This window comes from Camelus dromedarius, chromosome 25, assembly GCF_036321535.1.
Source record: "Camelus dromedarius isolate mCamDro1 chromosome 25, mCamDro1.pat, whole genome shotgun sequence".
In the NCBI taxonomy this organism is placed as follows: domain Eukaryota; kingdom Metazoa; phylum Chordata; class Mammalia; order Artiodactyla; family Camelidae; genus Camelus; species Camelus dromedarius.
The window spans coordinates 5,004,093-5,026,473 of record NC_087460.1 but is presented as its reverse complement, the minus strand read 5'-3'; the positions used below and the strand labels follow the sequence as shown (position 1 = coordinate 5,026,473).

At 48.7% G+C, this 22,381-nt stretch overlaps 2 protein-coding genes and 1 long non-coding RNA gene across 13 annotated transcripts; 2 read left to right on the top strand and 1 right to left on the bottom strand.

Moving 5' to 3' along the window:
- Positions 1-267: 267 nt before the first annotated feature.
- On the bottom strand, positions 268-13,065 carry LRRC23 (leucine rich repeat containing 23). 7 transcript variants are annotated; one of them, XM_064478997.1, is made up of 8 exons: positions 6,249-6,365; positions 5,398-5,570; positions 5,199-5,308; positions 4,545-4,798; positions 3,775-3,905; positions 2,995-3,131; positions 1,171-1,489; positions 444-583 (listed from the first exon to the last, which is right to left on the bottom strand). In XM_064478997.1, exons 2-7 carry the CDS (start codon positions 5,518-5,520, stop codon positions 1,204-1,206), a joined length of 1,041 nt encoding a protein of 346 aa, XP_064335067.1. In that variant the 5' UTR covers positions 5,521-5,570; positions 6,249-6,365; the 3' UTR covers positions 444-583; positions 1,171-1,203. The 7 variants fall into 7 exon arrangements, with proteins under 7 accessions (XP_031300043.1, XP_064335067.1, XP_064335069.1 ...); XM_064478999.1 differs by lacking the exon at positions 6,249-6,365 and adding an exon at positions 12,730-13,065 and having other exon boundaries at positions 506-1,489; XM_064478998.1 differs by lacking the exon at positions 6,249-6,365 and adding an exon at positions 11,596-12,059 and having other exon boundaries at positions 506-1,489.
- Positions 6,414-10,173, top strand: LOC116150367 (uncharacterized). Its single transcript, XR_004134099.2, has 2 exons — positions 6,414-6,535; positions 9,946-10,173. It is a non-coding gene; the product is annotated as an uncharacterized LOC116150367 (long non-coding RNA).
- Positions 13,066-19,897: 6,832 nt separating the features above from the next.
- SPSB2 (splA/ryanodine receptor domain and SOCS box containing 2) lies at positions 19,898-22,350 on the top strand. Of its 5 annotated transcripts, XR_010377783.1 has the most exons (4): positions 19,921-20,118; positions 20,279-21,025; positions 21,596-21,854; positions 21,959-22,093. XR_010377783.1 is itself a non-coding variant. In XM_064478994.1 (3 exons), exons 2-3 carry the CDS (start codon positions 20,362-20,364, stop codon positions 21,763-21,765), a joined length of 834 nt encoding a protein of 277 aa, XP_064335064.1. In that variant the 5' UTR covers positions 19,898-20,013; positions 20,279-20,361; the 3' UTR covers positions 21,766-22,350. The 5 variants fall into 5 exon arrangements, 4 of the variants coding, with proteins under 4 accessions (XP_064335064.1, XP_064335065.1, XP_064335066.1 ...); XM_064478994.1 differs by having other exon boundaries at positions 19,898-20,013; positions 21,596-22,350; XM_064478996.1 differs by having other exon boundaries at positions 19,924-20,118; positions 21,596-22,350.
- The last annotated feature ends 31 nt before the right edge of the window (positions 22,351-22,381 follow it).

The following is a 22,381-nucleotide window of genomic DNA, read 5'->3' as shown; positions in this document are numbered from 1 at the left end:
GCCCCCGATGAGTCAGGAGCCGCCGGCGGAGGCGCACGTAGGAGCGCGGGTGGGGGACCGACGGGGGTGGGGGACCGATGGGGTGGGGTGGGGAGGGCTCGGGGAGAGTGATGGGGGAGGGGCTGGGGGCGACTCAGGACCTGGCCTCCCACCGCCCACCTGCATTCATACCCACACACCGACCCCCAGTAAAGTAACAGTCTCAGCCTCACGCCAGTGAAGCCCACCATAGACTCAGTGTCTCACAAACCCGGTCAGACACAAGAGTATCAAAATGTCTCTTTATTGGAAAACCGAGCTGTTCCTAACACCCCAGGCCGCCGCTTCCGAAGCTCCTCCACAGCCTATTCTTGCAGCATCCCCTTGGCCCATCCAGGCCTGACTCCCAGCAGACCTGCCTGAAGGCTGCCCCCTGCCTAAGCACCGCTGCCCAGGTGTCCCATACAGATCCTGGGCGCCAGGCTGTGATAGATTTCCAGGCCTGAGGCAGGAGAAGGCAGCCTCCGCTCCGGATGAGGGGTGTGCGTGTGGTGGCTCCTGTAACTGGGAGTCTTCTCAGTTTGGGACCAGCATCTTTGCTCTCCTGGAGGAAGGGGACAGAAGCCAAGCCTTTGGGCCCTGCTGCTCTCCCACTGCTGCCCCTGCCCCATCTGGAGTGCCAGCTGCCACCCTTCCCTGGACTCATCACCTCCATCTCTTTCTGCCTCACCCTGCCCTCCTTTCTTCCTTCTGCCCCTGTGTCCTGTTATTTTTAGCTTCAGATAATTGTACAGGATCTTCCCCTCTTCCCCTCCCCTAGACCCAGCCCACATCCTCATACACTGCCCCTAGCCCACCCCTCACCATGCCCCAGCCTAGCCTTTCCGGCTGATCTCCACTCTGAGTCAGGTGTGGCTGCCCAGCCCACACCACCACTTCTGCCTGCCACCCGGATTCTTTTCACTTACTCTTTAGGCCTCCTGATGTATCTCCTCGGCCTTTTTCAGCTCCTCCCAGGCCCTTCTGGCTCCTTCTCCTGACCCTGGGACACCCCTGGCTCCTAACCCAGGGTTAGGGTTAGGGTTCTCCTTGGCTATGCCTTCTTCACCCCCTCCTCCTACGGCCACTCCTCCTCTTCCCCATCTGCAGACCCCAGCCTCCTCTTCCTGCCTCCCTGCCCCACTTTCTTACTATCCCTGGAGGCCAGAACCGCTAGATCAATAACTAGTCCTGTTCGGATTCAGGCTCTGGCTCTGGCTCGGGCTCGGGCTCAGGCTCAGCCTCCTGCTCCTGCTCCTCCTTCAGCCTCTGACGGATCTCATCGGCATCAGCCCGCTCCTCCTCATCATAGAAGTCCTTGTCCAGGCGTTCGAGCTGTGCTATCTGCACCAGGGCCTCCTGGCGGTAGTCGTTCTCATCTGTGCACGGGTTGTCCAGCAGCACCAAGGCGCGAAGCTTGGGCAGGTCCCGCAGCTGGGCTAGCTCCCGCAGGTCAGTCACCATGTTGCCCCTGCCGGTGCGGTGCAGTCAGGAGGGGTTCACCAGGGAACTGTGGGCTTTGGAGACCAACTGCCAGGAATGGGGTCTTGGGGCAAATCTCCCGCTGGGCTCCGGTTTCTCTAGAAACGTGGCCTCTGTGGGCTGGCCCGCCAAACATAGCCAGATTCGCTGTTGAGATGCCATCCAACCCCACTCCTGTCCTGCTTCTGCCCTTCAAGGAATCTCTAGGTGCCACTGTCTATTCTGGAATGTGTCGTATTTATCCTCTTGGAGCAGCAGAGCTAGGTCTCAACCCTGTCTAACAGTTGGGGAGGAGGGGGGAGTCTCCCTCTCAGGGACAGATTTCTTCTGTGTCATCACACCTAGTCAGAGGTTTGGGGCTCCCACAGGAAGGAGCTTAGAGCTAGGGGTGGGTTGGGGCCTCCCAGCCTGAAGAGCAAGCGTCCTCCCCTCGGGTGTGTGTAAATTGTACAAGACTCTGCTTTTATTTCCTTGCTCTTGCCTCACTCCTTTATGAAATTAGGCTTCCACGTTTCAGCCTTATCTCAGAGAGATGCTGAACCTTGCGCGGTGCTTCTCATGGGAGAGCTACACGCACTTGGTCCCCAGCTGTCCTGTGCGTTGCAGGTCTTTCGCCCCAGAGGCACCTCCCGGTCACTGACTGAGACAAACCCTCTCCCTCCACTTGCTTCCAAACATCCCTGGTTGACAGCCAGTGAGGAAGGTCCGTTATCCCTGTCTAGACCATTAACAGGAAAACAGCAGCCCCTCCACCCCACCAGACCACTGTGCGATCACTCCAGGACTCAGGGCTTCAAGGTACAACCACCCCTCCCTACTTGGAGAGTCTCTTTCCATTGCCAGCCTCGAAGATTTGGCCATTTGGCCTCGTTGACTAAAGAGGAAATTTCTTTACATCTTTGTTTAAAGAAACACACGTAACATCCGCCACCAGACAGGAGCTGCTGAAAGAAAATCGCCTGCTCCTCAGCGCCTCTCCACCTAGGAATTTTCTTTTAAATACTCCTCTCCTCAAAGCTGAGCACACCTTGTGTTTTATATCAATGTGGGGCCATCCCTTACAGGTGGGGCTCGGGAGAAGAGAGGCAGGAAATTGGAAGAATTGAGGTCCAGGAGATGGAGAAGGGCAGTGGAAACTTCTATGGGATAGGACCAAGAAAACAGACTTGGAGCCAGACTGTGAGTCCCCTGAGAACAGAGACCATCTCTGACTCCTTTAGATGGTTCCTGACACACAGCCCAAGGCCTGGCACATAGCACATTCTCAGTAACCGTGGATTGAATGAATAGGGCTCAGGGAGCTCAGACTATAAAGGTCTTGGAGCTGCAGTCAGGACTGAATGCAGAAGAAATTAAGGAAAGGGGGGTAAGGATCAGGATAGAGGATGAGATAAGAATCTGGGAGTAGGCTAGGACTCAGGGATTGGGACCAGGGAGGAACACAAGGCTCCTGACTGGGGCAGGAGCAAGGTGGGACCTAAAGGGGGTGCATACCTTAGGTTGAGATACTGCAGTGACTTCATTTCCTTGGAAAAGCCACTCAGAGTTTCAATCTGGTTGTCTCGAAGATGCAAGGTAGTGAGATTGCTTAGGTTCTCCAAGCCTTCCACCTTCTTCAGCATGTTCTGAGCCTAGCCCCAGGGTATAGCAGATGGATTGGGAGAGGGGAGAGGGAGCGGGGAGGAAGAGAAATCAGAAAGAGATGCAGCAAAAGAGCAAATCTACGAGGTGGAGAGGGAGGGTGCAGGAGGGGAGTGGAGGTGGGCAGAGATCAGTGCAGGGAATATAGAATTCAGGAGAAGCTGCCGGCCCAGAGGAAGGTCAGCCATAAACCCCTGTTGCCCATCCCACCATAGCCGCCTCTGATTACAGAGATGCTTCAACCCATCCCCCCGCCCAAGTGTCCTCACTGCTCCACTGAGGAGCAACGGCTTCAGCACCATCCTGGAATGAAGAAGCTCAAGAGTCTAAAAGACTAGACACAGAAGTGGCCTCCTTAGCCTGATGTCTGTACCTCAGTCGTACACATTATGCTACTGCCTGGATCAGAGTAAACTGTCTCTGTATTATCTACACAGTGTGTGTTGTCAGCCCCGCTCAGTGGTAGGCACCTTGTCTGTTTTGACTTTGCATCCCTACAGCATCTGGCACCCAGTAAGGGCTCAGTAAATGATGATGAAGTTAGTAGGTGAATCAAGTAGAAGTCAGGCATCCTGGCCCCCAGGACAGGCACCCCCTTCCCAGTACCAGCCCCACTCTGACCCAGTGAGCTACCAGGAAGAGGTTCTTCAGCTTAGGAAGGTTGATTCCCAGGGTGCTGTCCAGCTGGTTCCCCCGAAGCTCCAGTGTGTGCAGGCTGATCAGCTTTTGGGGGTCCAGACCTGTCACCACACGGATGTGGTTCCCTGAGAGAAGGAGAATGTCAAGAGTTCAAAGGGCAGCTCTGGCTGTTCAGCAGTAGAGCAGGAATTTGGGGAGCCTCTGCATCATCTTCTCTAACACCAGGTGGGTGTGCAGAGGGACAGCTCCAGACTTCACACCTCCTGGGCTCCGGGGCAAGTGGTCTGGTGGTCCAGGGGCCTGATGGACGTGTCCACCTAAGGCTTTGAGGAGAGAATGAGGGTGCCCAGCAATCCACATGGCTCGCTCACTCTCCTCCTCCAAGTCTTTGCTCAAATGTCAACTTCCCAATGACACTTATCCTAACCAACCTGTTTGAAATCACCCCCATTCCTTTCACTGTGATCTATTTTTCCATAGCACCTATCTCCTTTTAACATGCTTTATACATTTACTTATTGTGATCACTGATAATTGTCTGTACCCCCCAACTAGAACGTAAGCTACATGAGAATGGGGATTTTCTTTGTTTTGTTCACTGCCATCTCTCTAGCACATGGAACAGTCCATGACCAGGGTCTGAAGGAGTGATGAATGAATGAATGAATGCAGATTGCTGTGTGGCACAGTCAGGGACCACGCTGCCCAATTCTGTTGGCCCCAGGCTAGGAAGGAATCTTGTGAGGTCCATCCTAAGGCCTCACCTTTGAGATCCAGGCTGGCCAGACGAGGATGGGAGATGCCCTCAGTGTCAGTGATCTTGTTATAGGCAAAACTGGCAATCTGCAGGTAGGGCAGTTCATTCAGCCGGGCGGTGTGCAACAGGTTGCCATCAGCCTTGAGCCAGAGTAGGTGGGTGAGGTAATTGAGTGGGGACAAGTCTGTCAAGTGGTTTTCAGAAACATCCACGTAGCGCAGATGGATGTAGGAACGCAGCAAGTAGATGTCTGTCAGATCCCTAGGAGACGGCAGAGGCCAGGGTTAGGGTAAAGAATCCAGCATGGGCAGCAAGAAGATGGCTTATAGTGGGTGACAGATGGGAGGGGTAGGGAGGGGGAAAGAAAGTGGTTCTTAATAGTGGGCAGGGACCGTGTCTGTGAAGGGTGGAGAACTGACACTCTGAAGGACAAGCAAGGGCGTCCAACAGGAGTCCCCCCGCATACCCTCACAGCCTCCACTTCCCCAGGCCAGCCCTGACGCAGGGAGTCACAGACTCCTGACAAGTAGATTCTATCCCTCCCTCCTCACTGGCCCAGGATGGCAGAGGTCCAAACTCGGCCAAAACACCCAGGATGGAGGGTGAGAAAGGAAATTGGGCCCTACAACCTCAGACCTCTTCTGGTCCCCCATAAACGCACCTCTCTTTAACCTCCAGCTTGACATATGCGTGAGCCAGCCCATTACCCGTCTTGCAGAGCAAAGATAGTGCGTCTTTCATCATGTCCTCTGTGAGGGGGGTGGGCATCCACTGCAGGAGGAAGTGGACAGACTCAGATATCCCTTTCCAGCCTAACCCCATCCTTTAACCCCGGGACCACTCCATGTCCCTGTTCTCACTTCCTCCAAGAAGTCTTCTCCCTCCTTCCTGTAGTCCTCCCACTCCTCTGTCTCCTTCTCATCGTCTTCCCTTTCCAGATCATCCAGGTCTGGCTCAAAGTCTTCCAGATCTTCATCTGACATTTTTCTTCCCTGCTGAAGGTTCTGGAGTCAGATCAAGCTAGGTCCTCGTCCTGAGAAAGAAGGTCTCCTCAGCGTCCGCCAAGCCTCCACTCCCTCACCTCCATTGATGGGTACCCCTCCCATCACCCTATCACCCATGACCTCCTCCCAGCTATGTTTCTTTCCTCAGCCGTATGAACATCCCATTTTGACTCTCAACCTCCACTTCCCACTTCCCACCAAGGACCCCTTTCCCAGACCCCCAAGACCTTTCCTGCCCTTCTCAGTGGCTCCCACTCTTCCAGTAACTCGGTCTCCAGCTTCCTGGACTCCCCTCTCCCTAGTCCTTCCCACTTCTGCCTTAAGCCACGTTCTTCTCCAATCTCGCCTACCGATCTGTCCCCTCCCCTCTCATCCCTAACCACTGTTCCACTCCTGTCTTCTACCTCTCCCACCCCGCGCAGCACCATTTCCTTGTCCCTTGTGGGACACCAGACTGACGCCCAGCCTCCAACTCTCCCACTCAATTAATCCTCCTTTGCAAAGGAGCAGACCCTGCAAAGGGGTGGAGACCCTGGTTCTGCTCAACTAGAAGCTGTTCTGGAGAGGTCCTGGCCCCAGAGGGAAGGATTGTTTGGTAGAGGGGCAAGGGAGAAGGAGGCGCTGTGTGCTGCTGTTATGGCAACGGGGCGGGAGGCGAGCCCTTGGCCTCCGCGGCCGGCAACCTTTGAGAGAAAAGCCGCGAATACCTGAACTGAAAATCCTTGGCGAAACCTGTGGACCAGTAGTTGCCTGGTTACGAACCCAATTTCCCAGTCCCAGGAACCCGGATGAGGCGCGGTAATTGGCCCAGGGCAAAAGCCGGTGGGCGGGGCTTAGCAGAGAGCTGAGGGGAGGGGATAAAGGGCGGGGCTAGTCATTACGTCGTCCGAAACCTTAAAGGAACCGGATATCCTCAAAGCAAAAGTACTGTGAATTCAAAAGAAAACTCATTTGTTGAAGCAAAAGGTGAGGAAGAGGAGCAAGAAATACCCAGGTAAGTGGTCTGGCTCCCCCACTCTCGCATAGGTTCCACCCATTAATTATTTTCAGGTAGACTTTTGGCAGGTGGAGTGGAAGGAGCCCAGGCCGGATATATCTTAAGACCGTGGTTGGTGTCTTGACAGATCTGCAATTTACTAGTAACTTAACTAAGACTCCACTTTTCCATCTGTAAAATAGGCTTAACTATACTGACTGTTAGGGGCCGAGTAAGAGTGTAATCTGTGCTGAAGCGCTGGATTGACTGCTAAACCCAGTTTGGGACCATTTCTATCCTCCTCACATACTCAGCTGGTTTGATGCAAACCTTCTGCGGGATATAAAGGGAGAAAAGCCAACATGTTCCCACTAAAATAATACTCATCCGACGTTGTTCTATAAATAATCAACAAGAACTAATACAGCCACTCCCAGACACTCAAGCCTGTGTGACTTGTTAAAGGAGACACAAAAGAGACGTTGAGATGCAAGAAATATTTCTGGAGAGTTCCTGCCAGACATTGCGTGAGATGATATTGAATTTCCACTCCAATCCTGTGAGATAGATATTTGGAAGAAGAGGAAACTAAGTCTCTAAACAACAAGGCCCTACTGTATATAGCACTGGGAACTATATTCAATACCTTATAATGGCCTATAATGAAAAAGAATGAAGTGAAATAAAAATGAAAAAATATATGAATAATGCTGCTATGAACACTCATGTACAAATTTTTGTATGGCCTCATATTTTCATTTCTCTTGGTTATATACCTAACTAGTATCAATACAAAAATAACACTTCGTATCAAAATATTGAATTCTATGCTATAATGAATGGATTCCAGAGGAGGACATGATTCTTCGCACATGGAGATTTCATTCTAAAATATTTACAGTGTCAACATACTACTTCATTTGCTCAACCCTATATATTGAGTGCTTACTATGTACCAGGCATTTTGCTCGGAGCCTGAAATAAAATATCATATGCAAATCCCCAGGAAGAAACTGTTTTCATTTGAAAAACCTGTTACAGATAGAACCAGACCTCCGATATTTCAACTTAGTTTATTGCAATTTTTTCCTTACAAATGGAATTGTAAGGAGTGGAAGTGCTGGATCAAATGGTGACTCTATACTTAATCTTTTGAAGAACAGCAAACTGTTTTCCAAAGTGGCTGCCCCACTTTCCATTTCCATCAGGAGTGTTAGAGGGTTCTAGTTTCTCCATATCCTGGCCAGCATTTGCTATTACCTGTTTCTGATTATAGCCATCCTAGTGGATGTGAAGTGTTATTTCATTGTGGTTTTGATTTGCATTCTCCTGATGGCTAAACGTGTTGAGCATCTTTTTATGTTTTTATTGGCCATTTGTGTACCTTTGGAGAACTGTCTATTTAAACTCTTTGCTTATTTTTTAATTGAATTTTTATAGTCTTCTAATTTGTGAGCTAACAGAACTTTCATATTATTGGGGCAACACTGTACCCAGCTAAAAATATTTCTCAGCCCCCATTCACTGCTGATAGATCAATGACATATTAGAGAAAGTCATCGTGTGAACCTTCTAGAATGTTCCTTTTTCCTCCTCCCCTTTCTCTGACTTCCTGCCTAAAACAGAAATATGATGGCTACAGTTCCAGCAACCACATGGGGCCATGAGATGACCCAGAGAATATAAGCCACATGCTAAGATGCCAGAAGAAAAGCGGGAAGCAGCTGTGACACTGAAAATATCATGAAGCTGTTATACCAACACTGAACTGCCTATTTCCAGACTTATTTTATATAAGAGTGAAAAATTCATTAAGCCACCAGATTTGGGGGAGCTATGTTGTAGCCAAATGCAGTTCTTAATTGATGATAACAAATTATCTCAAAACTTAGTAGTTTGGCAGGGAGGATAAATTAGGAATTTGGGGTTAACAAATACACAGTATTATATATAAAATAAATAAACAACAAGGACCTACTGTATAGTACAGGGAACTATACTCAATATTTTTTTTTCTTTTTTGTGGGGTAATTAAGTATTTATTCATTTATTTTTTAATGGCAGTACTGGGAATTGAACCCATGACCTTGTGCATGGTAAGTGCATACTCTACCACTGAGCTATACCGTTCCCCTATTGTGCATGTCTTGACTATAACCTGTAATGGAAAATAATCTTTCTGAAAAAGAATCACTGTGTATATAGCTCAATCACTTCGCTGTACACCCAAAACATTGTAAATCAACTATACTTTAGTTTTTAAAAAATTTAGTAGCTTAAAACAACATTTATTATCTCAGTTTCTGTGAATCAGGAATCTAGAAGTATCTTCGATGGGGCTACAGTTATTTGAAAGCTTGACTGGGGCTAGAGATGGTTCACTGACATGGCTGTTGGCAGGGCTGTTCCTTGGCACATGGGTTTCTCCCTAGGTCTGCCCAAGTGTCCTTAAGTACGGCAGCTGGCTTCCTCAGAGAGAGGAGACCAAGATGGAAGTCACTGTGTCTTTTATGACTTAATCTCCAAAATCACACGCATCACTTCCACTTTATCGTATTTTTAGCAGCTAGACACTAAGTCCAGCCCACAATCAAGTAGAGGGGAATTCGGCTCCACTTCTTGAAGAGTATCAAGAATTTGTGGGCACATTTTAAAACCACCACACAAATACATTAACTTTTTGTCTTTTATAAATGCTGAAAATGTTTTCCCAGTTGTTTTTTCATTTTGTTTATAGAGTGTTGCCTTAAAGAAATGATTAATCCTATCTTTACCTACTGATTTGAAATGCCATTTATCTATCTATCTATCATTCCTGGACTATTATTTTCCATTGATCTATATATAATATACCTAGCTATTTCTGCTCTAGTACCACACTGACATAACTATTAATTTTTCTATATATATCATGTACCCTGCTATCTTATTAGTTCTAATAATATAATATATAGGCTGTCTATTGGATAGAGAAGTAGAGGAATTCAATAAATTTTAAGATGCTAAGTTCTTCTTAAAATAGAAAATGCAGATTAACTACACGTTTATGACATATATAAATAATGACTCATTGAAGGTAGAAGCAGAAAGATTAGGAAGCTGGGGATGATAAGGGCCTGGAATAAAGAGGTGGGTTGGAAAGGAAAGTCCAACAGGACTCAGCAACTGGATGGACATAGGATATGAAGAAGATGAATATATCCAAGGTTTGACTGAGTCTAGGGTTGCTGGGAAAATAATATTGGCACTGAAGGGAATAGAAAGATTTGAACTTGGAGTTACAGAAGATGATCGATTTCTTTGGGAATTACTGAGATTGCAGTGGTAGTGGGACATCCACGTGGAGATGTCCATTAGACCACTGGAAATAGGGAGCTAGAGCTGAGCCTCAGGTTTGGCTGGTCCTTCCCCTCCACTGTGTCTTCCAGGACTGCTGTCCACAGTACTGCCTTCTCCTGTGGCTGAGTCTCCCTGCTGTCCTGTGATGGCTGCAGATGGCAATCTGGTACCCAAGAGAAGCCTTTCACATTCAGCAGAGAGAGTTCCTTCCTGCTGCTTTCTCATAAGAGAAAAGAACCTTCTTTACTAGAAGACCCCACTACCCTTGGATTTATTTTTATGTGCAATAATAAATGTCCTTATGAGATGTTCTTTAATATCATTTGATCAGTTTCTGTCACTCAGTGGAAAGCCTCTTGATCGGCCTCTGCTTGCAAACTAGTGACACTCAGAAGTCTTTCTTTGTATCTCTACCAGCCAGAGTTTGCAGCACTTCAGCAAAAGGCATGGGTGTGCATGTGTGCATGCGCATGTGTGTTTCCCATTTTTCACACCCAGATTATACTCTAAAGACTAAATAACATCGATGGCAGTGATGTGCTGGTAAATATTTAAAAACCAGTCTCTCCAGGGAGAACAAAAAGCCCTACTTTTTAGCATTTACTGATTTCTCTGGTGTAAATACTCCCACCATAGTCGATTTCAAGCTAGCAACTCACAATGTGGTGTTTCCACCATAGAAACACAATAGAGGTAAATAATTTCAAAAACATAGATAATAGTAAAATTGTTATGGGCTTAATTGTTATGTGCTTTGTGTATCCCCCAAAATTGGTTTGTTGAAGCCCTAACCCCCAATACCTCAGAACATGACTGTACTGGGGACAGAGCCTTAAAAGGGGTGATTGTATGAGGCCATTACAGTGGGCCCAAATTCAACCTGCCTGGTGTCAGTATAAGAGGAGGAAATGCACACACAGAGAAAAAGACCATGTGAGGACACAGAAGAAGGCAGCCGCCTGCAAGCTAAGGACAGAGGCCTCAGACAAAACAACCCTGTTGACGCCTTGCTCTTGGATTGCCTCCAGAACTGTGAGAAAATACATTTCTGTTCTTTAAACTACCTGGCATCTTGTCCTGGCAGTCTTACCAAACTGATACAGCAGCAGTAAAATCACTAGTGATGAGTTGTGAGTACTTGTTAACCTTTGTTTTTAATATGATTTATTTAAGCTATGTTTATACAATTTTAAGGGTTTTTTTGGGGGGGTGGAGGTAATTTGGTTTATTTATTCATTTATTTATTATTATTATTTATTAATGGAGGTGCCTGGGATTGAATCCAGGACCTTGTGCATGCTAAGCACTGCACACTACCACTGAGCTATATCCTTCCCTCCTCAGTTTTTAAAAATGACTGCATTTAATAACCGGCTCACAGAATTCATGAACAATTAACCACCAGCTCTCACAAGCCCGTTGGAGCCAGCTCCAGCACACCACTGCATGTTTCAGCGAACCCCAAATTTCTGTTTACACACAAGAACTCTTGTCTCAGTCCCAGGCTCATCGCTTACCTCCTACTTCTTCATTTATATAACTCAGAGACATCGCAGACTTAACATATCCAGAGAAATTCCAAATCTTTCCCTCTGACTCTGCTTCTTCAGTGCTCCGCAGATCACCGTTCAGATGTTCCAACCAGAAAGCCTGGGTCATCCTTGTCACTTTTTCTCCCTCAAAAACACCCTTCCCCCCTGGCCCCCATTGAATCTATTACCAAGTGTGATCCATTCTACCTCCAAAACAGATCTTGAATCCATCCACTTCTCTCCATCTTCTGTGACACTGCTCTGGCGCAGACTTCTAGCATTGCTCCCCGGAAGGGCTGCGTTAGCCTCCTAAGCAGTCTTCCTGATTTCTTCCCTCCCCCTCTCTCGTCCAACCATCTTGCAGGAGCAGCTACAGTAAGCTTTGTCAAAAGTAAAGAGAAACTTCTACTTAAACCCCCTCAGGCTTTCCCCATTGCTCTTAGGATAAAATGCTTTCTCCTCACCAAGGCCTAGAAGCAAAGCCCAGCCAGGTCTCTCATGACCTTTGCTTCTGGCTTCCAGCCACACAGCCAGTTCCTCAAACCAGCCAGCTCCCTCCTCCTTGGGGCTGTCATGTACTCTTCTGTGTGGAACTCTTCTCTTAACAAACTCCTGCGGTCTTCTAGGCCTCAGCTTAAATGGGGCCTTCTCAAAAAGGCCTTTCCTGACCAATAATCTGAATTAGGAACCCCCTGCTTTTCCTTGATAGCAGCAAACACAATTTGTCTTTACACACGAATCTGTGTATCATAAAGTTTGTTCCTTTCCAGACAACAAATACTTTTTACTTCTATATTGGCTTCTTCTAACCCCAACAGACCTTCAGTTTTGCTCTGCCTCCCAATGCCTGGCCCAGTGCATGCCACAGAGTAAGTGCTCAAGAAATACTTGCTGAATGAATATTAAATGTGCTTTTTAAAAGAAATTAAGGGGGTAGGGCATAGCTCAGTGGTAAGAGTACATGCTTAGCATGCACTAGGTCCTGGGTTCAATCCCCAGTACCTTCATTAAAAATACTAAAATAAATAAGTAAACCTAATTACCTCCCCACCAAAACAAAACACAAAATTCAAAAAAAAAAAAAGCAATTAATGACACTCTGCCCTCAATTTGGATTTGCTCTTATAGATAAAATGCCCTTACTTCCTCTCTCCACTCTGAGAACCACAGATGAGGAGTGAACAGAGGACAAGCCAGGGAGAGATCCCCAGTGGGTGGAGGCCCTGAAGGACATAAAGGTGGAGGAAAACTAAAGACAGCTGAGTCACTACTTTAAAACTTAGCAAGGCTAAACAAAAGGGCATTTGATTTGGCAAGTAAGACTTTTGACGACTGACTGACCTAAGTAGGTAGAGTTTAAGAGGCAGTGTTGTTCGTAACAGGCGAGCTCCTTCACACCGCAGTTTCTAGAACAGCCTGGCTGTCTCTTGCTTCAGGCCTCCCTCCTCCCGGGTGAACACAAAGATTCTCTCCGGAGCAGGGTCCTTAGACGGAACAGCGGTGCCAGCAGGAGGGAGAGGGAGATGGGGAAGTAAGGACAAGTTTTTGAGAGACGGAGGAAGGGAGCCCTTCAAACGTAAAGAAACGTGGGGTATTATTTTCGATGAGCGGATCTACAAGAGCACTCAACTCCTTCCACTCCCCTCTGGAACCGGGGGCTACAGCCACCCCTCAAAGGCCCTCGCTTCCGCCCTGGGGCCTTTGTTCCGGCGCAGAATGTTCCAGACGCAAACGCCGGCGCCGGAAAGAGGTTGGCGTGGGCGGCAGCCGGAGCTGCAGCCCAGGGGCGGCCCTCGCGGCGGGCGGGGCGGAGGCCAGGCTGCGGCCGCTGGGGGGCGCGCGAGCCACTCCGGCCGCCAGGCCGCCGCGCCTGCGCAGGTGTCGGCACACGTGACCGCCCCCGAGGGAGCCGCCGCTCCTGCCCGGCTTCCGCCGCGGTTACGTAACCGGCGCCCGGGCGGCAGCGGGGGGAGGCTCATCAGGCTTGGGCCGCGTGTTCTGCAGTCCCCGTTTCGTCACCGCTCTTGGGTTTGGCGCAGTGTCCTTTTTTGAATCCTGCCACTGCCTTTTACCAGCTCTAGTCTTGGACTAGTTGTTTAATCTTTCTGAGCCTCAGTTTACGAATCTGTAAAAATGGGGCTGTCTGTTGTGCGTATTAAATGAGGTGTGATGGAGTTTCATCATAGGCACACTTAACTTGAACACAACAATTCTCGGATTAAATAGGGCAGAAGGTCGCCAGCCACGGTTCCACGCGAGCATGAGACGGGAGACTGGACTCTGTTCTCTTGGCCCCAGTTCTGGCCCCAGTGTGTCTCTTGGGAGGCTGACTTTGGTGCTAGTGTTTTGCCTTTTAAATTAGATTCCAGTTTTAAGATGCCCTTTTACCGCATAACACGACCCATCTGAAGGCAGTCTAACCATTTCATTTGACGCTACATGCTGGAAGGAAAACTAGCTTACACACCAAGGGGCAGTATGTCCATCTCCAACGTGGCACATGAATATGACCTTGGGAAGTCACATGTGCCATGAAGATTCAACAAATCTGTGAAGCCAGGTCGTCAAGTTCTCCTATAACTGTTACAGTGACAGCAAATTACATTTGATAAATCATTAATGAGGACTGAAAGAGCACTAAACTTATGCCTGGAAGAAATGAAGAAGAAATATGTGCCTAACAATGGCCATATGGGGCAAAAAAGGAAAGAGAAAAGCTATTGGTCTCAAGTCACAGTTCACACCTCCTGCCAGAGAAGTCAGGTTTGGGATGGAAGGGTTTCAAAACCAGCGAAGGATGTCGTAACAGTTTTAGAAACCACTTCAACCTCAAAAACGTTCAAACTGTTGATGAGGTTGTATCTGTTGAGAACAGGCAGCAAAACCCACCCAGAGCTACTAAAAGTAATTATTGGCCAGAGTTATCTTCCAGAATCTAAGGGTGCTGGTATCTTGGGGGCAGGGGGATGCCCAACTGCTTTTATATTTCCAAGCTAGAAACACAAGGCCCTGGTTTGAAAGCAACGAATGACCTTGTGACCATCTCTCTCTCCTCTCTTGGTGGCAATGTAGTACTGTGTTTAATAAAGCCAGACATGGTCTGCAGAGATACAAATGCCAGTGCCCTTAAAAAAATCTGCTGTACTCTGTCAATCAAATGCGAAGTCCTGGGTGGCTGCAGCACTTTTCCTGATTCGGTTTTATAGTTTACGTTCTAGAAGCCCAGTAGGTCCTTGGAGAGAAAGGCCTCGGCTTTGGTGCTGCCGCTCACAGGCTGCGGCATCACAGTGAGGTACCGCAGACTTAATGAGTGTGTTGATGAAGACGTTGAAGTCTTCCTCCCCCACCATCACCCTTCTTCACTCTGCTGATTTCAGCGTGAATTGCTGTTTCAAAGCCACATGCGTGAGGCTAAGATTCCTCCTTGACTTGCAGAGCCGTGAATGCTGACCCTAGTCTAAATGTGGTAATGAGCTGGAAGAGTTGAAAGTTCTCCAGTATGGCCAGTTGCATCCTTTATATGAAGCAGGCATGGAAACAATCAAGCCTAAAATAGTCCTTGCATGTTGGCAAGAACATGTTTAGGATTTTAAAGGTTTTATATTGACAAAGAAGTGAAACTCACTGTTCAAGTGGCCTAGGAAGTGAATACTGATGGCTTTGCAGAAGAAATTGAAGAACTTCCGGAGAGGCACAGAGAAACACAATGAAAAGTTGAAGAACTGATCAAATCATCCCCAGAAGATGAAGGAAGGACAGAAAGACAAGAGTTCAAATCTTCATAAACTTGTTGAAGTGTTCCATGCTGCAACATACCTGAATGGTTTAATTTCTGAATAAAATCCCTCCATGGTGAGAACCCTAGAAATTACATGTGGTTAAATCTATGCATTGTAATTGCTTATAACCGAGCAATTCTGCACATAAGTATACACCCAACAAAAATGAGTGCCTAGGTTCGCCAAAAGACTGATACTGTACATAGTAGCTTTCTCTATAACTAAAAATGGAGCCAACTCAAATGTCCATCAACAGTGGAAGACGTAAGTTGTGGTGTATCCATACAGTGGAATACTGTGAACAATGGAAATAATGAGCTACCATTTCGTGCAAAGAAAGGGATGACTCTCATGGACATGTTGAGTAAAACAGGTCAGTCACAGAAGAGTACAAATAATACATATGGTATTGTTTCATTGGCATGAACTTGAAGAAGAGGCAAAGCTAATCTATAGCATAGAAGTCAGATAGGAGTTACTTTGGGGGTGTAGTGTCAGCACAAGAAGGGGCCCTCTGGGATGCTGGACATGTTCTTGGTCTTTTTGTTGCATGTAAATCTGTAAAATTCACTGAGCAATTTAAGATTAGTGTACTCTGTATACATCACAATAAAAAAGTGAGAAGTTAAAATTACTTGTAGCATTGTGGACTATTTGAGCTATTACCAACAATGTTTGAGGAGTTCAAGATTTCAAACCACCAGCAGCTGAGTAGGTACAGGGTCTCCAGGTGACCTAGAGTTGGCCATGGATTAGGCTCACTGTCTCCTAAGCCTTCCTGCACTAATATGCATCATGGCACTATCCACAGTCATGATGTCACGATTTTTGTTGTCACAAGAATATCAAGGTTGGGTGGATGACAGGTCTTCAGATTTACACCTTTCTTTTGAATTCGCTTTCTTCTTTCTCTTTAATTAAAACAATATAAAATTTTATTTTGTACATCATTGTATGTGTACTGACACATATTTTGTACAAAACTAACATACGCTGTACCTAATAGATGGGGTAAGGGATTTTCAAGGATAATTTTAACTATGAGACATAATTATCACCTTACATCTCCCAACTGTCTAACCCCTAAAAACCTGAAGCATGTGGCACAACGCCTGACACACGGAAAGTGCCAGTTCATCCCCTTCTGCCTGGCCCCCCACCTCCCACAGCCTATGTGTGCTCTCTCACTAAAGTTGCCAATGACCAAAAAATCATGTATGCAAACTCACCTGAATTGTGTGCTGTGCTGTGTCCTCCTTGACTCTCTTCTTACTCTGCAGTCTCTCTCCTGGGCCCCTCTTGATTGAACTTGAGAGTTCAACTCCTGGCTGAAGGCTGACACACCTCCCAAATTTGTATCTCCAGCCCAAGCCTCTTACCATTCCCTCCAGACCTGCCATCCTTTTTTTTTCTCCTTTCCCTTCCCTTCACTCCCCTTCCCTTTCCTTTCTGCCCTTCCTTTCCCTTCCCTGCCCTGCAGTTCTGCTATTTTCAAGTGTGCTCTGGATGGTTCTAATGGGTTGTTGCTTCAGACACTTCAAAAACACGTGCTAAACTGAACCCACCATCTCTCTCCCATCCTCCTGCCCTTGCCCCCAAGGGCATCTTCCTGTCTCTGCCATTTTTTAAGAAAAAACTTTTTTTATTGAGTTATAGTCATTTTACAATGTTGTGTCAGATTCCAGTGTAGAGCACAATTTTTCAGTTATACACGAACATGCATATATATTCATCATTTTTTTAAAGTATAGTCAGTTACAATGTGTCAATTTCTGGTGTACAGTATAATGTCCCAGTCATGCATATATATATATATACATATATTCATTTTCATATTCTTTTTCATTAAAGATTACAAGATATTGAATATAGTTCCTTGTGCTATACAAAAGAAATTTGTTTTTTAATCTATTTTTATATATAGTATTTAACATTTGCAAATCTCAAACTCCCAAATTTATCCCTTCCCAGTCCCTTTCCCCTAGTAACCATAAGATTGTTTACTATTTCCATAATTCTGGTTCTGTTTTGTAGATGAGTTCATTAGTATCATCATTTTCCTTTTTTTAGATTCCATATATGAGTGCTATCATACGGTATTTTTCTTTCTCTTTCTGGCTTAATTCAATACAATGACAATCTCCAGGTCCATCCATGTTGCTGCAAATGGCACTGTCTCTGCCATCTTTACTCAATGCACCACCTTCCAACAAAGTTCTCCAGGCTAGAAACCTCTCTTAGACTTTTTCCTTTCCCTCAGCATCTAATCAGTCCCCAAATCTTGCCGTTTCATCAGTGACTCTTGAATTCTTTTCATCCTTATTTTGACTGCCCTATTTCAGGCTCTCAATACTTGTCAACTGAGCCCCTGGAACCCATTTCCTTGCTTCCAGCCCTATTTTCCTCAAAGCCTCCTTTCCATTGCTGCCAGGGTGGTTTTTCTAAAATGAGGATCTGACCATGATCCTCTCCTGCTTTTCTCCTACATGGCTCCCTGTTACTGGCCCATCCTACAGGATAACATTTCTGTGAATGAAAAATATTGCCTGCTGTATCAGTAAACACCATCAGCCATCAGCCACCACCTATGCCCCCCAGGCCCCAAAGGTGAGCCAGTGAGAAGGACGGAGTTCAGGATGGAGACAAGTGGGCTGCCTGCCTCTGCACCCACCCCCCACCTGGAGGGGACTCGAGACGGGAAAGAACAGGATATGAGCCCTAGATAGTTAAGGCACGTATCAAAGGAATGATTTCAGTGAGCCCAGACTTTTGCATCTTCCCATACACACAAAAGTTCTAAATTTCTTAACTTGGAATATCTGGTTTTCCTTAGTTAACACTAATCTTTGCATATTCTGACTACATGGTCTTTAACTTATATATCCTGGCTCTTCCCGTGCCTCTTTGGAGCAGTCCCTTAAGCGTGATCTTCGAGGCTGCTTCCCAGGCTTGAGGTCCCCAGAAAGTCTGAGAATAAAACATAACTCTCAACTTCTAGGTTGTGCAATTTCTTTCAGTTGACATTTGCGTTCTTGACTTGGCTTGCCGGTGACACATACTTCTCTAGGCTTGTCTCACATTTCCGATCTTGCTACAGCAACCCTGAAATCTTCCACATTCCCCAAACCCACCTACCACTTCTGGTTTTTTTCACGCTGACCTCTCAGCCTGAATGTCTTCTACTGCAGCAACTCTAATCTAACCCACATTCATCTGGAACCACCTCCCAGGCAAATTCCTTGTCATTCTTAAAGATTCAGCCCAGTGTCATCCCCTGGACCAGGACACTTTTCTTTCCAAACTGCTTGATCCCTGGTTAGGAGTCCCATCCTTTTTCCTCCCACAGTACTTTCTGGATATCCAGAACTTTACCTACTACATGATAAAGTGTTTTATAAATGTCCTTTTTAACTTCCTTGAGGATTCACTGCGTAATCTTCAGTCTTTAGCACAAATGATTACATTTTTTGGTGGTGGGGGGAGGTAACTAGGTTTATTTATTTTTAAAGGAGGTATTGGGGATTGAACCCAGAATCTTGTGCATGCTAAGCATGCGCTCTACCACTTGAGCTATACCCTCCCCCACAAATGATTAAATTTGAACCAGAAACTGTTCTAAACGCTTTAGGTATGTATGTATAAAACCTCACTGATCCTCACTACAGCCTATGCAGTAGGTAGCAGTAGCATCTCCATTTTACAGAAGAAGAAATGGGCATGGAGAGGTTAAGTAATTGGCCCAAGGTCCCCTACCTGCCAGCCTTCAGGTATTCACACCCAGTCACAGTTGGCATCCTTTACCACTATCTTACACTAACTCTCTAGAGAGTGGGCACTCTGTAAATGTTAAGGACACTTCAGAAATAGCTGTGTTTAGTGAGTGCAGGCTCTGTGCTAAGTGCTTTACCTGGATTAGTTCAACTCCACAACATCCTGTGAGGTTAAGTACCATCATTATTCCCATTTTACATAAGAGAAAACAGGTTTAGAGAAGTTTGGGAACCTCCCCAAGGTCACAGAGCTAGTTAGTGGCATAGCTTCACTCACAAGCAACGTCTTGCCTGCTACACTCTCCCAGATGAGGCCAACAGCTCAGGAATGGATTGACAAGCAGGATGAGGACTAGAACAGCGTGGAGACCTATGACACCTGCCCCTCAGAGCCAGATACTCAAGAGTTCAGAACCTCAGGCACAGAACAGGCTAACTCACAACTGGGGCCAGAAAAAGACCAGCCCAGTAATAGTGACCCAGAATCACCAGGACTGGGAATATCACAATGGCAGCCCAACCCTGACCTCACACCCCTCATCTCTAGGGACTCAGGAGCTGGTTGTACAAGCGGCTCAAAGTTCTTGACGGTGGAGAACAGACTTCCAGGGATCCCAAAGCGATGATACCATGGAAGGGTTAATTCTGAGTTTGGACTGCCAGGGCTGGACTCCATAGTAGCCAGAGAGTGTTAAGCGCTCCGAGGCCCTCTCGCAGAGGCGGGGCCTTGGGGCGGTGGCGGAGGTGAGGGCGGCCAGGGACGGTGCCCCGAGGTTAACTGCTCGGGATTGGGCTCTGCGCACTACCTGCCTTTCCAGAGCCACCACCCAGCTGACAGTAACTGCCCCCGAGGGACCCCCGAGGGGGCGTGGTCTGGGGACAGGACGCGACCTGGAACGGCACCGAGAGGGTTAACCGCTCCGCAGGGCCTGGGGGCGTGGCCTAGGGCGGGGCGAGCCCTGGGGGCGGTGCTGGAGGCGGAAGCGGCAGGCGGTCTGAGGCTAGCGCGCCTCAGCGACTTTCGGCTGGGCTCCTCCGGAGGCCCGACGACCTCCCGGCACTGGAAGCCAGGCGAGGTTCGGGGGCTGGTGACAAGGGCACAGGGGGGTGGGGCGCGAGGGGGACGGTCCCTGGACAAGCCCAAAGGCGGCGAACTCGCGAGTCTCGGGAGACCGGGACAGGTGGGTGCGGGCAAGGTGATGATGGGTTTAGGAGCCTGAGGGGAGCGAAGAGGGAGGAGCAAGGCGGTGAGCAAACCTGGGGGAAAGGATGGGGCATCTGAGTGAGGAGTCCCCGCCAGGATCCCTCGCTTCACTCTCTTCTCTCCCGCGTCCTCTCTAGGTCGATCCCAAACAGGAGCTCAACTTTCAGAAGAGGAGACGCCAGCAAGACTCTTTCGGGGAATCCTCCCGCTCCTCACCTCCATGGGCCAGACGGCCTTGGCAGGGGGCAGCAGCAGCACCTCCACCCCTCAGGCCCTGTGCCCTGACCTCTCTTGTCCCGAGGGCTTGGAGGAGCTGCTTTCTGCTCCCCCTCCTGATCTGGGGGCCCAGCGACGCCACGGCTGGAATCCCAAGGACTGCTCAGAGAACATCGAGGTCAAGGAAGGGGGGTTGTGCTTTGAACGGAGGCCCGTGGCCCAGAGCACTGATGGGGCCCGGGGTAAGAGGGGTTACTCGAGGGGTCTGCACGCTTGGGAGATCACCTGGTCCCCTGAGCAGAGGGGCACCCACGCCGTGGTGGGCGTGGCCACGGCCCTCGCCCCGCTGCAGGCTGACCACTATGCGGCGCTGCTGGGCAGCAACAGCGAGTCGTGGGGCTGGGACATTGGGCGGGGGAAGCTGTACCATCAGAGCAAGGGGCCTGGCGCCCCCCAGTATCCAGCCGGACCTCAGGGTGAGCAGCTGGAGGTGCCAGAGAGGCTGCTGGTGATTCTGGACATGGAGGAGGGAACTCTGGGCTACGCTATTGGGGGCACCTACTTGGGTCCCGCCTTCCACGGACTGAAGGGCAGGACTCTCTATCCAGCAGTAAGCGCCGTCTGGGGCCAGTGCCAGGTCCGCATCAGCTACCTGGGCGAAAGGAGAGGTGAGCCCTGGAGCAGGTGTGGGGAGAGTGTTCTGCCCCTGGTGGCTGTAGTTTGGAATGGAAACTCAATGCCTTACAGGAGCAGTGGGAACGGGCCTTCATCTGACTGGTCTCCTACCCCTATTCAGTGCCAGGAATGGCGAAGGGCCTTCACAGCTGTTACCTAATTTAATTTTTCTAACAGCCATGGAGTTAAAAGTAAGACTTGGGAAGGCAGCTTGCTAGTAAGTGGTGACCCCTCAGAATGGAGAGAAGCATGCCACAGGGATTAGGGCTTCACCGGAGAGATCAGCCCCTGCAGCAAGAGGTGCCAAGGGTTAAGTGTGTACTGGTCTAGGTGTGCAAGTCCCAAAGCAATAGGACTGGCAGTGCCAGGCACCCAGGTTGTGTGCCAGACTGACTGGCCTATGACTCTCTAGAATGCATGGCTGCCTCCTTCCTCAGTCAAACCCCAGAGGGAGCCATTGAGGCCCCCCAGCAACAGGCAGGAGAGCAGTGAAGGAGGCAGGGCCTTGGGAGAACTGATGGAGCCAGGCCTTGGGGCTGACCGGACTTAACTGTTCTCTGCAGTTGCAAAGTCTTCAGCAGAGGGTGGCTGCTGTTGGAGAGTGGAGGGCCCTTCATCTCCTCAGCCCCAGCTTCAAGGCCTCTCTGGAATGGAAGCCTGGGCTAGCTCCACTGCTGTTGGAGCCACCTTGGCCTGTTGCTTAGAGGGCCTTCGAGCATCACCCCAGCTCTGACTGGGGATGTGTGAAATCCGTGGTGCCTCCCCCTGCCCCAAGAGCAGATGCAGAACTTCAGGGTGCCTTAGATCACCCTCTCAACCAAGGTGGGAGCAGACTTGCAGCAGGAAAGCAGGTGGGGGCCTGTGGTTTGAGGATGTCTGGCTGGTGGACACACCCCCTACTTACCTTCCCCTCTTCTCTCTCCCAGCGGAGCCACACTCCCTTCTGCACCTGAGCCGCCTATGTGTGCGCCGCGCCCTGGGGGATACCCGGCTTGGCCATGTATCTGCTCTGCCCTTGCCCCCTGCCATGAAGCGCTACCTGCTCTACCAATGACCCCTGTGACACCAGTTTGCACTGGGGCCTGGACCCCACCCCTCTTGGGGGCTGGAGCAGGGAGGAGTCACTGCTGGCCGAGACCAGCTACCCAAACTAAAGCCAGTGAGGCTGGGCTCCACCCCAACCCCAGTTCTGGGGAGCACAACAGCCCCAGGGCCACCCAGAGGGGGATGGGAGGGGGCTGGTATTCAAGGCTGTGGCAGCCTGGGATGCAAGACACGTTTGCAAGTAAAAATAGTAAGAAAAGTGCTGCTGTAGAAACCTGTCTGTGGTATTATTTTGCACAAGGGTC

Coding starts and splice junctions, on each gene's coding strand:
- LRRC23 (XM_064478999.1), bottom strand. CDS start 5,520: ATGTCAGATGAAGATCTGGAAGACTTTGAGCCAGACCTGGATGATCTG. Junction 4,799..5,198: donor AAGCTGGAGGTTAAAGAGAG/GTGCGTTTATGG, acceptor GCCGTCTCCTAG/GGATCTGACAGACATCTACT. Junction 3,132..3,774: donor AGCTGAAGAACCTCTTCCTG/GTAGCTCACTGG, acceptor CCCTGGGGCTAG/GCTCAGAACATGCTGAAGAA.
- SPSB2 (XM_064478994.1), top strand. CDS start 20,362: ATGGGCCAGACGGCCTTGGCAGGGGGCAGCAGCAGCACCTCCACCCCT. Junction 21,026..21,595: donor CTACCTGGGCGAAAGGAGAG/GTGAGCCCTGGA, acceptor TGTTCTCTGCAG/TTGCAAAGTCTTCAGCAGAG.